The sequence below is a fragment of the Aphelocoma coerulescens genome, chromosome 12 (genome assembly GCF_041296385.1).
Source record: "Aphelocoma coerulescens isolate FSJ_1873_10779 chromosome 12, UR_Acoe_1.0, whole genome shotgun sequence".
Taxonomy (NCBI): Eukaryota; Metazoa; Chordata; class Aves; order Passeriformes; family Corvidae; genus Aphelocoma; species Aphelocoma coerulescens.
In genome coordinates this window covers 17,968,333-17,983,852 of record NC_091026.1, presented here as the reverse complement: position 1 = coordinate 17,983,852, position 15,520 = coordinate 17,968,333, and the positions used below count along the sequence as shown (strand labels likewise).

At 42.2% G+C, this 15,520-nt stretch overlaps 1 protein-coding gene across 5 annotated transcripts in view; it reads left to right on the top strand.

Moving 5' to 3' along the window:
- The window catches only part of RYBP (RING1 and YY1 binding protein), a 55,705-nt gene extending 41,172 nt beyond the window's left edge, over positions 1 to 14,533 (top strand). For all 5 annotated transcript variants that reach the window (XM_069027575.1, XM_069027576.1, XM_069027573.1 and 2 more), the window contains 3 exons: positions 6,228 to 6,404; positions 6,519 to 6,617; positions 10,547 to 14,533. In XM_069027575.1, the coding sequence (XP_068883676.1) occupies positions 6,228 to 6,404; positions 6,519 to 6,617; positions 10,547 to 10,799 (529 nt within the window). In that variant the 3' untranslated portion in view covers positions 10,800 to 14,533. The remainder of the gene's footprint in view (positions 1 to 6,227; positions 6,405 to 6,518; positions 6,618 to 10,546) is intronic.
- Positions 14,534 to 15,520: the final 987 nt, after the last annotated feature.

The following is a 15,520-nucleotide window of genomic DNA, read 5'->3' as shown; positions in this document are numbered from 1 at the left end:
CCCACTAACTATTAATTACTGCAAATAATTTTGAACTCTTTAAAGTTTACAAACGTAAGTATGGGATGAGGTGTGGGGGGGAAAGGATTGTTCCATCTGTGAGAAGTGACCTGAAGTCTAAAAACCTCTGGTGGACAAACAAAAAGTTGAAAACACACTTCTGAAATGTGAATAGCTCAAGGTTTGTTGCTGTGGCCGGGAATAGTTATCAGCAAAGCTGAGGCTTCTTTATCTCTGTTGCCTGTTCTTGACTCCTCCGAGGAGGTAGAAGACAGGGTCTGGATGGTCAAGGAGGACTGAACAGTTGAACAGTTTTTGGAGGTGGCTGTACACTTTGAAATGTACTTAGATTATTTTGTGACAAACAGTTGCTTGCTTTATGTGAAGCTGTTATTTTCTTTTATGTTTTTTCTAAAATATTCAGACTTATACTTGGAGTCTTTCAAACATTTTGCTGTTCCCAACACCTGGGGCCCACAAGTGGGTGTTCCTTAGATGAACTTCTGTATTTTTAAACATCTGTCTTCTAAATAAAAACACAGTGCTAGCACATCAATGTTAAAGGAAAAATCTGTTCTTTCAGCAAAATATTGCTCAGTCACATATTTGTAGTTGTCCTTCTAGTCTTCTTTTACTGTTGCTGTTGTTTTGTGGTCCTGGATCACATGGAGAACTCGAGATAAATGTATGCAGCTTCCATACTGCTTTGCAGTTCTACTCTAAGGACGATGTGTCTGTTCATCCTTTTTCTTGTTGCTAAAAAGGACCATGTGGTCATCACAAATGAGCTGGAAGATATGGAATGAGGGCTCACCCTATCATGTTTATAGCTTAATTCCTCCAAAGCTTTGGTTCTTCTGGATGTAAAATTCTTTTGAGGGGATGTTAATTTAGTTTATGCTCATGGGTTAGTTTCTAATCCTGCTTCATGCTCAGAAGGATGCTTGTTGTATTATTGTTTTGGCACTGTTTTATAAACACTGTAAATACTTTTAGTCTATTTTTTCTTGTTTTTCTTTGAGCAAAGATATATTCATGTGTGACTGGGGTTATTAAAATAATCATGTACTTCACACTGCACAGTGCATGAAACACATTTTCTCAAAGAACCGCGGAGCCGCGCAGAGGTCGGCTGGTATCACCACGTGCATCAAAGCCAGAACAGCATGAAATTATCCAAATCCTCCCTACTTCATGTTACATGAGGCTTTTGACTCTGAAATCCCACTCGATGCCACTTTCATTCTTCTGATAACATAGTTGTGGGGAAGTCAGAGCAGTTGTAATTAGATCCACGTTCCCAGGGATTGCTGGAGTCCCCCTCAAGGTCTGTGTTGCTGCAGGGATAAAGCCCTGTCACTTCCCCGTTCCGTGGTGTCTGCAGGAGACAGGTGCCTTCCCTTTTCTCAAGGCAGAGGGGCCAGAGAAATCCCAAACAGATACAGAAATTAAGAGTCCCATGAAAAATGAGGTGCAGCTTATCCTCTTATATCCCTCTTGAAATCCGGGTCTGAGTAACTCCAGTGTTGGATGTGTGGTGATTTGTACTCTGCACTCCAAAGCCTGGTTGTAGAGTTACAAGTGGAGCAGCAGAATTCCTGGGTGTCTGTGCTTTGGATTTGGTTCTGAGACAGGCTTTAAAGGGAAGCTTTGAGTTACAGAAGGAAATGCAAGTAGTAAAACACTACGTGCCAGAACCTTAAAGTTACAGTTTGCTTTTAAATTTTTAATTTATTAAAAGAGTGCAGCAATGTAAGCAGTGAGCCCTTCAGAAAAGTCCCGTGTTTATTCCACTTCCCATGAGTGAAACATCCCAGTGTCACTTCACATGGCAATCTGAGGGTACAATATTTGCATATAGTGTATATATATATTTGTGTATTTGCATATAGTATATATTTGCAGGCACAATGTTTCTGTGAAGTCTGTTACTAAAAGGCAGTAAAGATTATTTGTGTGTATCATTTACTGGAGTTGATGGTGAAGAGACCCAGGTGCCACAGCCATTCTTAGAGCAGACAAATATATTTCAGCTTTTTCATGCAGCAGCATGTCCTTGCTGCAGAGGTCATGAGTTGTGCAAATATCTGCTCCTGGGGGGTAAACTACAGTTCAATTAATGTGAAACAATTTATTTGTCTGTACATAACTTTGAGAGCACAGTTTAATTTTCTTTAATTGCTCTTAGTTTTAGAGGGGGAGAAAGCAATCCTCTTCATGTTGTAAAAAGAAAAATTATGTGCATTTTTTTGTCACATCAGCGTTGGATCTTTACCCAGTCTTTACTCAGGCTGTCACCTAAATTAGGGGAAAATTGCCCAAGCAAAGCATAAGTTTACTGTCATAAAGAAGTTCAGGTAGGAGAAAACACACCTATTTCAGATACTTGCATTGAAAATTCAAGAACTAAGTCTAACACTAAGTATTGCATCTCTTCAGATAATTTTTGGGAAGCTGATCTTTTTAGCTGTGAGTTGTGAGTAGTGTTGATACTTCCAACCTTTAGTAGGTTACAACATAGTTGTTCCTTGAGCATGAGTGCTGGTTAGAAAGCTTGAAGAGGCTGAGTTAGAATTTGATTTTTGTCACTGAGATGTATTCTCTGTGCACCTGAACACTTTAATGTTGCAGAAAGTAAACTGATGAGAAGATTTTGGGATGAAAAATGGTTAACATTTGTTTCTGTTGCTGTTCATTCTTACAAATAAAGTTCAGAAGTAGTTGCAACTTTCTGTTCTGATAGTTCTGCTTAAGTGGTAACTACTTTAATATAATAGTGGTGTATTTGGGTTGAAGCATTCTCTTTGGAGGTGGCCAAATAAATAATTTTTGGTAGGCAGGGAAACTTGGAGTAGGTTTTGGATGTTGCAGCTGCTTTACTCAATTGTGGTTCCTATGGTTATAGTTTGCTGTGGTTAAAAATGTGCTACTCAACTTGCTTTGCTTGGCTGTTTAGTAAAGGGCTTTTAACCAGTGTGTGCTGGCTGTTGTGACAGTGTGGGCCTTACTTGAAGGATTTTGTTACTCCTATTATTATTACTATTGCTATGCCAGTTACTTAAATTACCTGTTTTTTACCCTTTTCCTAAGCTTGCTGCTGGCATGGGTGAAACAGTCAGATTAGGAACTGGAAAGTTGTTGGGTTATTTGCATTATTTTTAAAAAAATCTGTTCTTGTAGTGATGCCATGAAGATTTTTTTTGCCTTTTCTTTTATACACCCTGTTATACCTTTTTTACAACTTCTGTATTCTTAGTGCTTTTTGCCTACATTCTTGGCCTTGTTTGTTCAGCCAGGAGACTCAACATCTTAGAAGCTTCGTAGCCGGGGATCAGTGTGCCCCAGAGCCCAAAGTCCTCTCCAGAACACATTCTGTAAACTGAGATAGAACCATCCAGGGGAAGGTTCCTTGGGGAGGGGGAGCTCACTCAAGCATCTCACTGGGGAATCTTTGATAGATCTGCTAATTAGTAGCACCTCTAATGTTGTACCAGATCTTTTGGGGTGTGCATTGCAGTGGGCATTTCAGCGCACTTGACCTAGATGTGTGCACCTAAGGATTCTTAAAATAAATCCCAAGGTAAAATCCCTTTTCCCCTTCTAACTGTGTTTGACTCTTGATTTTAAGACCAGGAAAAGGCATCAGTAGTGCAGCAGATCTTGAAAGATGCTCAGTGTTGACCAAGTCTCAGCAGCTTTGTGCTCCCTTCCTCATGGCAGGAGGGAACCCATGGGCAGGGCTGGTTCTCCTTCCCACAGGTCCCTGCCTGCTTCCCACTCTCCTCCCTTCCAGTTTTGGCTTTGCCCTCACCAGCAAGCCATCCTGGTGGGTAAGAGGGAATATGTAAATATGGATTTTGGAGACGTTGTGCTGGTTAGGTCCATGGCTGGCCAGAAACTGATAAAACTTAATAAATGCAGTGCACTGTCACAGCCACGGATGAGAAGAGCACAGGGCAGCATCTCCTCAGGAGTGCTTTAAGGCTGGTCCTTTTGCCATTCCAGCCTTCTCTAGGGAAATACGATGGGATGTACCTATGTGGGTTTGGTTTTTATTTTAGTTCTCATTTTAAAATTTGTATCTCTGTTCAAGCAGTGCAACACTCCTGCATCAGGAAGGGCAGCTGCACAGGTTGGGCACAAGGCTTGGAAATCACATCACTAGCAGCACATCAGAGTTGTGCAAAGTGGGAAAAACTCAGATTCATGAAATGGGATTTCCCATGAATGGTTCGGGTTTCTGACTTAGCTGGTTGTGTAAACAGCAAATAACTGTAAGTCTGGGCAGAAGTGGTAGCTTCAAGCAGTGGGGTTAATCATGTATAATCATGCAGGGAGATGGTATCTGCCCTCTCTTTGAAGATTTCTTGCCATTTTATCTTTTTTTCAGTAGGCGGGGAGCGGGTTGCTTGACACAAGTTACTGTTGTCAGCTTTTAGTGTGGTTGCATCAATCTGAAAATCTTTTCCATGTAACCAAACCATTTCTTTTTACATGTTTATTCTCAGTCATACAGACAGAAATTGCTGTGTACTGGATTTCAAGGATACTAAATATCTTCACTGTTCTGTGCAACAGGTAACTGCTTGATCTGATCTACAAAACATTTCAGTATCACAGTCATTTAAGGCTGAAGACCAGATCATTGTTCACTCAGATGTGTGTGCAGATTGTAGCATCAACTGAGTTAGTTTCTGTGTTGGGTGAGAAGTCCAAATGCCAGGTGTTGAGATGGGTCAGGGGCCTGATTGCAACCTGTTGCATAGACTTCATAATAATCTGTGGTAGAGAAATGAGATACTTGGGCATATCTGGCTTCAGCAAGAACATCTTGGTACCATTATACAGGAAACCAGGACCAAGAGAGTCTTAGCAGCTATTTGGATTTTCCCGTGACAGGGAGTAGAAATTCTCTGTGTGTTCCATTGTGTGTATCATCTCAGTGTAAATGTTACATGTGAGCAATTAATGTTTTATACTTTTTTTCAACACATCAAACCACTAAGTAGGTGCTTGAAATCTCTCTAGATGTTTGTGGTACAGGTACAGAGCTCTGCAGCACAAACCCCTGGGGTTCTGTGTGCCAGCTGTAGAGCTGATGGTGTTTGGGTGCAGCTTTCACTGACAATCTGTTGTAGTCTGATCTACGTACAAAATTTGAGTTGTATTTATGGACAATTTAACAGCTCTGGACAAGCCTGAGCAACTGTTGTGATTAGTATTTGGTTTATTATGGATGACTAATGGAGTTGATTACCTGTTTTTGTTCCTCTCCCACAAGCTGTGTGGACACAGGGAGCATAGATCTTTCTAGCAAGTTGAAGGGATCAAATTGATCATGAATAGTCAGAGTATGCAGAGTATAAATTGCTTTGTGATATGCTGGGGGGGGAAGTTTTCTAGTTGTCAAGAGAGGGCATTAGAGTTTGGATGAGGAATGCAGGAGGCAGAGGTACCAATTCCTGTGGGATATGTGAGGATCAATAACCACGGTATTGGTTACACGTGAAGCTCCTCTCTGTGTAAGCCATAACTTGCAGTGGAAGCAGCATTTGAAGGGCAGTTTGCACGTGGTTCTTGTCTGAGCACACTGGGGACTGCAGACAATGGTGTGAGGATGGTGTGTCGGAGGCTGGCACGGCTGTTCCCAGTGCAAGTGTGAATGCCCACTTGTCTCCTGTGCTCCAGCCAGCCAGCCAGCTTCAGGCTGGCCCACGGGACAAAGTCAGCTCAGTTACCTTCTCTTGTTCTTTGTTATTTGTGCAAGGTTTGCTGCTGCTGAACCAGAAGCTCATTTGAGAAATTAAATTGAGAGATATGAAGGAGGCTGATGGTTATCAGGAAACTTTTTTGTCACATTCTGTTTTGTTTCTTAAAGTGTAGCCACAGTGCATGGCTGGCAGCTTCTTGGAAGCTGCTTTTTCACTGTTGTCCCCCCCAAAATTGGCCGTGATTTCATGACATAGATGAAGAAAGGGAGCATTATACTTAAGAATGTTAAATGTTAAAACCTGATGAAACAGCAGTTCAGAGTATTTCTTTCTTTTAACGTTTCTGTCTTGTTTGGTTACAGCAGTAGTACTTCACATCAAGTAAGGACATCCATTTGGTTCTTTAAGTGGAGTGTTCTTCCCTGGTTGCTGAAATAAATCTTCATACTGCTCTCAGTGTAGTTATTTTTACTTTGTAAAACTGACTATAGATCTCTCTTTTCCTTGTCATTACAGAAAACCTAGAATAAACTCTCAGTTGGTGGCACAACAAGTTGCTCAGCAATATGCAACCCCACCACCACCTAAGAAGGAGAAGAAGGAGAAAGTGGAAAAACAAGACAAAGAAAAACCTGACAAAGAGAAGGAAATTAGTCCAAGTGTTACAAAGAAGAACACTAACAAGAAGACTAAGTAAGTGTGAAGGATGCAGTATTAAATGGGATGTGATTTCAGTAGCGCTGTGCATTGGTTAATTGTGCAGTTAAACCAACATCGTAATCTCCCTCTTCCCTCCAATTCTCACAGACCAAAGTCAGATATTGTGAAAGATCCTCCTAGTGAAGCAAACAGCATACAGTCTGGGAATACTACAACAAAGACCAGCGACTCAAATCACACTTCAAGGTAATTCTAGACTAAAGCTCAGCCTGTGGTATCTGAGAACTGTGTTAAAAAGCAAACACTTCTTTTTTTGATGTAAGATCTCTTGAACACTAGTGAGGACAGATTCAGGCTTTGGAAATACTAATTCTGTTGTCCATTCAGTTTTCATTTGTCTGCTAAAATAATTGTATTGTCAGTTGGGTAGTAATGCTTTTGGCTGTAAACGCAGTGGGGGAAAAACATTAACCAGCAGTCATATCAAATTCTTATCATTGCTCGATAGCAGTAACAAAGGTTACTTTTTTACTTCCTTATCCGTAATTGAGTCACTGTAATTGTCAAGATAATTTTCCAAGTATACAGGAACTAAGTATACATGAACAGATTTGCTGGGATCTTGGTATCAACAAAAAGCACAAATGGCTGGTTTGGTATTTGTCGAAGTTTGAAATGAGCGTATGGAGAGAGGTTTATTCCTAGTCTTGCCTATACTGTTCTTCCATTTCTTAAATCAAAAATTCAGCATCACAAAACAGTTTTTATATTATTGAACTTGAGAGCTACAAGAGGCAGAACTGAACTGGGTGCTTTGCCTGTGTGGGCTGTATAAGAATTGCGTCTCTCTTTAAAATGTGCTGTAATAAGTGTTTTATAGTGAAGTCACGTGAACTGAGGCAGTATTAGCTGCAAACACATGTAAAGCACATGGGAAATGTGGTTGGCACTTCAGTTGGCATTCAAGTTGGCAAGGTGTGACTGCAGAAAACTCTGTTCTTGGAAGTTTTTAAATAATAGCATGAAAATCTTTAGTAAGAGGGAATATCATTTGCACAGTAACCCACTGGAATGTAGTGAGGGCAGTGTGAAATCTGCTGTGCTACAAGGCTGAGCTGTTTCCAGGGACTGCTGTTAACTCTTCCTCAGCCCCCAAAGACTGAAGTGTCCATTCCTGATTTGATTACGGAGAGGCAGCTTTATTGCAGTTACTCTTTTCTTGTCCTGTTCTTCTTCAAATTGTGCTTATTTTGAGACTTAGGATGCAGGAGACTTGAGGCACTTGACTAATGACATAATATTTAATCGAGAGATTACATCAAATAATTGTTTTTACTCATTAAAGGAGTCACTCTGTCTACTGCAAAGTCTTTTAGTCCGTGTTTCGTGGCAAGCTTTTGTCAGGCCTAATTAAGCCTTAATAGTATCAGGTCTAGCTGGATATTTTTAAAGGATACCTCATCTCCTTTACTACTTAAACTGTCTTTTTAAGTGTTTCGTTGCATGGAACTTTTCTGGCAATTCAGTGTTCTCAGGAGTGCTGTCAAGAGTCTTTTTCTGATTTTTACAGAATTACAAGTTTTTTTCATGCCCAGATTGCTTAACAGTTGTTTTGGGTTTTTTTTGTAAATTGTCTTCTAGGGCTCTCTGGATTTGTAAGAAATCCTGTTTAAACTTCTTGGATACCATGCCTGTTGCTGACAAAATATCTTGGTTTATTCCATGCCTTCCTGTGTACTTTCAGATTGAATGTTTTGAAACACTTCACTTATTTGGCCATAAACCTTTTTCACTATAAACATGAAGCATCAGGGTGTTTAATTTTGCAAAATAACATGAGTGGGCCAATCCCTTTGCCTTCTATAAGAAGCAAAAATGGTATGCTACTGTATTGAAGAGATTGGTGGTTTCCATCTGTGCTTAAGCAGCTCTGTATACAGGGGAAACCCTGAAAACCTCCTGGAGAAATGGTCAGAAGGCTCAGTGCTGAAACTGACAATGTGAATGTTTCCAAGTGGGGCTGTGGGGAAATCCTGCACCTCAGCCCTGCTTCCCACAGCCCTTCCATGTTACTTTGTCATGGCATTTAAAGATGCATGGGCAGTTCCATTTTTTCTTTCTTTTTTTAAAACTAATTACAGCTCTGAGAGCTGCCTTTTAGCAAGCAATAGCCAGAGTTCACGTCAAACCCTGTTGGAAGGTGGAGGCAGCAGGCTCTGTTCCGGTATCTGGGCCAGCATTTTGGCTCTTTCTGAGTACAAGAGGAAACAAATGACCGAGGCAAATTACAGGAAGAACTGGGTTTCCTAGAGGAACTCGGGGCTCAGGGAGGAAAATACGTCCTCGTACTACGCTTCCGGGAACGCCGGTGGCCGTGCGGGGGATCTGCCGAGACGGCACCGGAGCACCGGCGGAAACCCCAAAACCTGCTGAGCCAGCTGGCCTTTCTTGTAAGCCACAATCGAGGCTGGCATCATCTCATCTCGCCCGTGGTTACGTGTGCAGCTTGGAAGCTCCTGTGAGTGTGTCTGTGCAGCGTGGGTGCATCTCCCTGCCCTGGCAATCCAGAGCACGGCTCTGGGCTTGGAAAGGCTGATCCCGAAGCAAAGGGGCTGCTGCAAGTAGGAGTTTTACAGAGTGTTAGCCTAGTGCAGCAGTGTTTTGGTCTTTGTTTGTATTTTCTGTCTATTAAAAATGCTTTTCCTGTGGTACTTGTTAAAATTGCAGCAGCCTCCTAGATTAGATAAGAAAATACTATTTTTGGTGCGGTAACTTCATTTTTGGTGAGGAAGTTTGCAGAAATACAATTGTTCTATTTTCAAAGCTGTACATCTGTCCTCAATGCGTTTTTCTGTTCTGCCTGGTTCTGGAATACCACTTGGATAACTGCTACTTAAGGTCTTTCTCCTTGTTAACTTACCACTGCAAGCCATTGAGTATTCATGGGGGATAGAAAATGAGCTTAATTCCGTCCTTTCTGTTTTACTGCACTAGCCTTGTGTGCTGCAAGTGAGGAGGAGAAAAGGCAGAGTGGTTTAAAAGCTGGAGCTTGATCCCAAAGTAAACTAACCTTCCCTCCATCCCTCTCAATAAGGCAGCTCTCAGCAAGCTACTTTTCACTGATGTATAAAGGCTCTCCTTTTTAATTTCCCTATTGGGAATATTCCGCTGCTTAAGCCTGACCCTTAATTAGGAGCAAAAGCTGTAAATTACAGCAGTCGCTGCAGCTGACTTGGAATTTGCTGGTAGCTGGAGGAGTGTCCAAGGCTTGTTGAAGCAGAGCTTTGGACCAGCCTGTGAAATGTGCTTGAATGTCAGCTTCCTAGAGCTTCGACCCTTATTAGCTACATTACTAATTGAATGATAGCACAGCATGCAAATTACCAAGATAATCCTGAGTAATAAATACCAGTGGGTTCTTTTCGGGTGGTTTGTATTTTTTTTCCCCTTTTCTTTCTCCCCTAACCAAAAGCTCTGGCTGCAAAAAATACCGTTGTACGTTCTGGATTTTATTTACAATAGCCTCGATTCCAGAGGGAGCATTTTGAGCTATTTTATCCATAGGCTGATTGGGCATCTGATTTGTATAAGCTCAAAGCAGCTGAAAGAGAAGCCAAGTTGTCCCAGTGCCTGTGTTGTTTGCAGCTGCAGAGTTCCAACATGGGAATGAAAGAGCCGTGGCCGAATGCTTTCATGTGGTTTTGTATTGCAGAGTCACAGCCTTGTCTCATAACATCAGGGCACATGATGAGATGGTGAATTTAGATAAGAGAACTCTTTCATCTGCCCCTTGGGGAGGAGATCCTTCCCTCTGTCTGGCTTCTCTCCGCTTGGCTCTGCTGTGGTGTCCTCCTTTCTGGCAGGGTTGGATTAGGGAGAAGCCTGCAAGAGACTCCCTGTGGAGAGCTCTGTGAGACAGGTTGTTCTCTGGGGCTGAGTGTGCTCTGCAGCCCTCAGAGGCACAGGGAGCCTGGCTGGTACAGGGAGCAGGTCACACCTTCATCCTCTGCTCTGCAGCACTCACTGCCTGCCTGGATTCTCCTCCCAGCCACTGCCATCTGCACAAGCAAGGGGCGCAAGTCACACCGAGTTTGTTTTCAAATGCTTTTCCTAATAAACTGTCCCTTTCTCATTTATTTTTATCCTTTTAATAAATGTCTTCTCATTCATTTTAGACCCAGACTGAAAAATGTGGACAGAAGTACCGCACAGCAGCTGGCAGTCACAGTGGGAAATGTCACAGTAATTATCACAGACTTTAAAGAAAAGACTCGCTCTTCATCCACGTCGTCTTCTACAGTGACCTCCAGTGCAGGATCAGAACAACAGAATCAGAGCAGCTCGGGCTCTGAGAGCACAGACAAGGGCTCGTCCCGTTCCTCCACGCCCAAGGGGGACATGTCGGCAGTCAACGACGAATCTTTCTGAAAAATTGCACATGGAGTTGTGGAAACTATGAATCAGGGTATGAAATTCAAACACTCCACCTGCCCACGCTGTTCAAATCCTGGAGAGCCTCTTCTGTGCTTGAACACACTTTCTCGGACATCGACCTCTTACTGATGCAACCAGGATCATTTCTGCTTGCCGTGGGCACCTGGCCACCAAGGAATTTCTCACCCTAGCGATTACTCTTGACACTTTTATGTATTCCATTGTTTTATATGATTTTCCTAACAATCATTTATAATTGGATGTGCTCCTGAATCTACTTTTTTATAATATCTGCTGTGCACAATTTTCCATGAACATGACAACTTTTTGTTTTGGGGTAGGGAGCGGGTGGGGTGGGAAGGGGGCTTTATTTATTGCATTCACAAACTCCATCCTCTTTCAACATATCCTTTTTAAGTTCAGTTCTTCTTCCAGTTATACTGTGTACTATCAGTTTTGATATAAATTATATATAAATATATATATAAATAAATATATATAAAGGGTTATTTGAAACCAATACATGGAAACGCTGGTGCTTGAAACACTGTGAAGTGATAAAACAAATTAATTGAACAGTTCAAGATCTGGGACAGTCCCCTTCTGTGAAAGTACTGAAACTGAAATGGAACTGGTCTTAGGTGAAAAGTGTTCCTGAAGGTTTGAACCTGGATGGGACCTGTTCTCTCTATTGTTCCTTCCCCGTTTCTTCCCTAAGCAATGGCTAAAATGTACTGGACACGGTTTTGGTTGTTACAGCTTGGGCTCTGAGATGAGAGAGGATTGCTCCAGGTAGCTGGTGTTTCTCCTGGGGTTGATCAGGTTGGTGATGTGCAGCTCCATGCCCAGCTGGAGCAGAAGCATTCCCAACCAGACTGCTGTTGTTACACCATGGATCCGTGTGTTCCGGAACGTGAGCACGGCTGTGTCATGCACAGCCAGTCCCACACGTGTTGGTGTTGTTAATGAATTCCAGCCAGCAGCCTCAGTGCCCAAGGTAGCTAGAACTGGAGTGGTTGCTGTGGGTTGAAGACAGCAGGGAGCCTGGGGGCAATCCCGAGTTCAGGAACCGAGCTGGTGCTCGCTCTAGCCGCATGTGGGTTGGTGCTTGTCAGCCCTGTTCCGTCTGTCCCGTCCATGCTGTTGGGGTGGCTCTTATCCGTGAAGTCCATCTGTATCCCAGGAGTGGTTTCTGAACAGCATCTTGTCCAGTGATGGGCTTGTCAGCATTTGGACACTTCTGAGTCTCCTGCTGTGGGAGCAAAAGTAGGGAAAAGTTTTCATGCTGGCAAGTGAGCGACGTGTGGCTCATGCTCATGACCAGCATCTCCTTCATTCTTACTCTAAAGTTCTCCAGACTATAATTTCTTTTCCTGACCTGTTAGTGTTGCTTTACAGTTTACCTTCCATGCATTATCCTGCTAAAACACTCAGCTGAAGAGGTGAAACAAACTTTTTTTAAAAAGCAAAACAAACCCCAAACCTCTTTGGCTTTTCATCTTTATTTAGTGGCCCCAGGGTGCTTTGCAGTAATTTCAGGCACAGAGGCTGTGGCTTCATCTGACATCAAATGCATAACTTTTGGGCATGATGAAAGAGGGCCACATTTTGACAACTTTGTGCCTGCTTGTTATATTGTGAATTATTTGCTTGGCAAGAGAAATTTCTCTTTGTGGAGGCAACTGATTTAAGATTTCTTTTAAAATCGGTGTGGTTTTGAGTAGCAGACATAGGTTCCTTTCACACTGGTGACAGAAATGTGTGAGTAAGGGATCTGGTATAGCCCCTGCTTGAAGGCACGTGCAGTGGCAGTGCCTTGGCAGCAGTGGTTTTATTCTGAATATGTTAACGTGGGCACCCCAACTTAATTCTGCTTATATTTGCAGTATAGCCTGTCTTTTGTAAGCATTTTTAAAAGTATTAACCAAAGGAAAACAGATGCTTCCTATGAGCATCAAGACAATTTATTATACATAGTTTTAAATACTATGAATATCTCAATCCACATTTTAACATTAGTGGGATATTGCAAAGACATTCCTTTTCCAGTTTTTACTATTCCTTTAAGGGTCTCAGGGAGGGTAAACTGGTCAGCCATATTTATTTATTTTACTGAAATGTATTGGAATAATTTTTTAAGAGAGATTTTTTGAAGATGCCCCTGAACTTGTATATTTTGCACTGCTTTATAAATGATCCATTATCAATTAGGCTTGCGTGCATCTCGGCCGCGATCCAGCCAGGAGGGTGAGCGAGTGGCAGGTCCTGCTGGCCTCAGCAGGGCTCATTCTGGTGCTTCAAGTCAAACCACGTGCTCACCTTCTTTGTTGGATCTGGGAATTTGTGCAAAAAAAGAAAAAAAAAAAAGCATTGTGTGCACCAGGAAATTGCTTCTTTTTCAAGTGAAACTAGACCTGTAGATCAGTTAAAAAGCTTTAACGCCATACCCAGCTACTCGTGGTAAAGTCGGTAACATCTGTCCCTTTGGCGTGCCTCCTCGATGAAGTAGCTTGCTATAAACAAATGGGAAAATTTCTTTGGAACAAGTGACCTGGAATTCTGCATTCAGTTAGGAAGTGCTAGCTAAGCATTGAACCCCTCAGCCTCATCCGTAGCTGTTGCGTTGTGGGTTTGAAGGACAGCGTTTGCTTTCACACTTAATTTCCGCAATCAGCGTCCCTGCGGCACCGCGGGCAGGGTTCCCTCCACGCCGTGGCCGTAGGCCAGCCCGCCCTTGGTGGGAAAGGTGTTCAGAACCAAACCAAGCAAACACTAGTGTAGGGAAGGACCAGATTCACGGTGTTCAGTGGCACAGAACGCAGGTAAGTGAAGCACAGTGTTACGATGGCGAAGTTTCGACTCTTACACAGACACACACACACACACAGACACCGACACAGCTTGCCTGACTCGCTCAGTTGATGTAGTTCTGCAAAGGAAAGGTGACAGCGTTTTACACCACCAGGCTATTTATTTGAATTGGAACTTTGCTTCAAATTGGACAGATCGAAAATTGGCAGCAGCTTCTGTGAGTTTATTTCCACTGAGATGTTTTCACCTGCCTTACCAAGATCATTCTCAGTCTACTTTTTTAAGCTCTACCATAAACTTAAATTATTGAAAATTTATTAATTGCTGACTATATAATAACCTTTGCTTGTATGTAACCGAATGGTTTTAAGAGCCAACATTTAGAGTATGACAATGGAGCTGAACAGTTTTTAATGCGCAAGCAGTTCTGTTCTTGTGTATGACTTGTAACCTTAATTTACTGTGTAAAGATGGTTACATTATTTCCTTAGCTTTGTTTGTTGGAGACAAATATAGAATGCTTGTTTAAGTATGTCAAAACATAATCTTATCTTGTGGATTTTTATGTTAATGTATTATACGAGCTCTATTTTTCATTTGCCCAGAAAGACAGCTTGTATAACGCTTCTGAAAGTTTTTCCGCTCTGTAAAGTCTTTAGAGCTGACAGTCCTGTTAGGTTTGTTTTAATCTTCATGCTAAAGTGTCAATGGTGGTTTTGTGAACTGGTCAGAAATTCACAGGTCTTAAATGTTTTTGGGAAATTTATATTGGACACTGCTCTTTGTCTAGCAAATAAAAGATGTTAATATATTCCTGTTACTGGCATGTGCACGACTGTTATTAGAAGCCACTTTATCATTTTCCTGCTTTAAATAGAAATGTCTATTTATGAATTCTGCTTGTAGTTTTTTCACAAATAAAATAGTAAAATTTAATTAAATCTGAAAGCTCTCTTTTTTGGGAGATGCCAGTATTCAGAAAAGGTGGAGAGTCCTGTTTTTGGAGCAGCTCCTCAGTGTGTACAGCTCATTCCTGAGCACCCACTTCTGCAAATACAGGTTGTGCCCATGGAGAACCTCAGTCAAGCGAGTAAATCCAGTTTGTTCCCTGGGACTCATGACATGGGGAGACTTTGTGGCAGATGTGTCTGCAGAATTTGGGTTTCAGGTCCCTGGAAATAATAGTTTTTTTCCCTTTCTGTAGCTGCAGGAATGGTGAGGCTTAGTGCAGAGGATTTAGTGAGAGCCCCTGGGAGTTCCTTTGCCTGTCTTGTGCTAACGAAGTCCCAGGAGTAAATTTAATAAAATGTAATTGAAAGTCTAATTGTATTTTTATAGCATGAAAATACTGGTATTTTGCAAGCAGTGTTTTGGTCCTCTGCCTAGGAAACAAGGTGATGTGAATTACTGTGCTCTTTCTAGTTCTTTTTCCCCTCCACCACCCGAGATGGGAGATGTGTGATGTAACTCTTCAAATATGAAGTTGAAGTTTGAAAACAAAGCAGTGGATAAAATGCCAAGGGGACAGAATCTTTTTCCTGGGAATGGGAGGGCAGTTCCTAAACGAAAAGGCATTTGGATACTTTTATGTACGCTGGGGGAAGTGTGTGTTACAAATAGGGGTTGCTTTAGAAATCCCCATGTGCAAACAGACGCTTGAATGCTTTTAACCTCAGTTGGAAGCAATTCAGGTGCCTTTGTGCCAAGAATAAGAAGAAACAGGAAAGGTAGTGGTTGTTCTACAGACCTGAGAAGCACTTGTTTGGCATGCTGAGGACTGAGCAGAGGAACAGTCCCTGCCTTGAAGAGCGTACAGTCCCTTTCCTCAGCTGTGACCAGCCAAAGGTGCCAGAGCCGCTGCAGGGGCAAAGTGTACGAGCTGCAGGGAGAGGAGGAGACGGCCT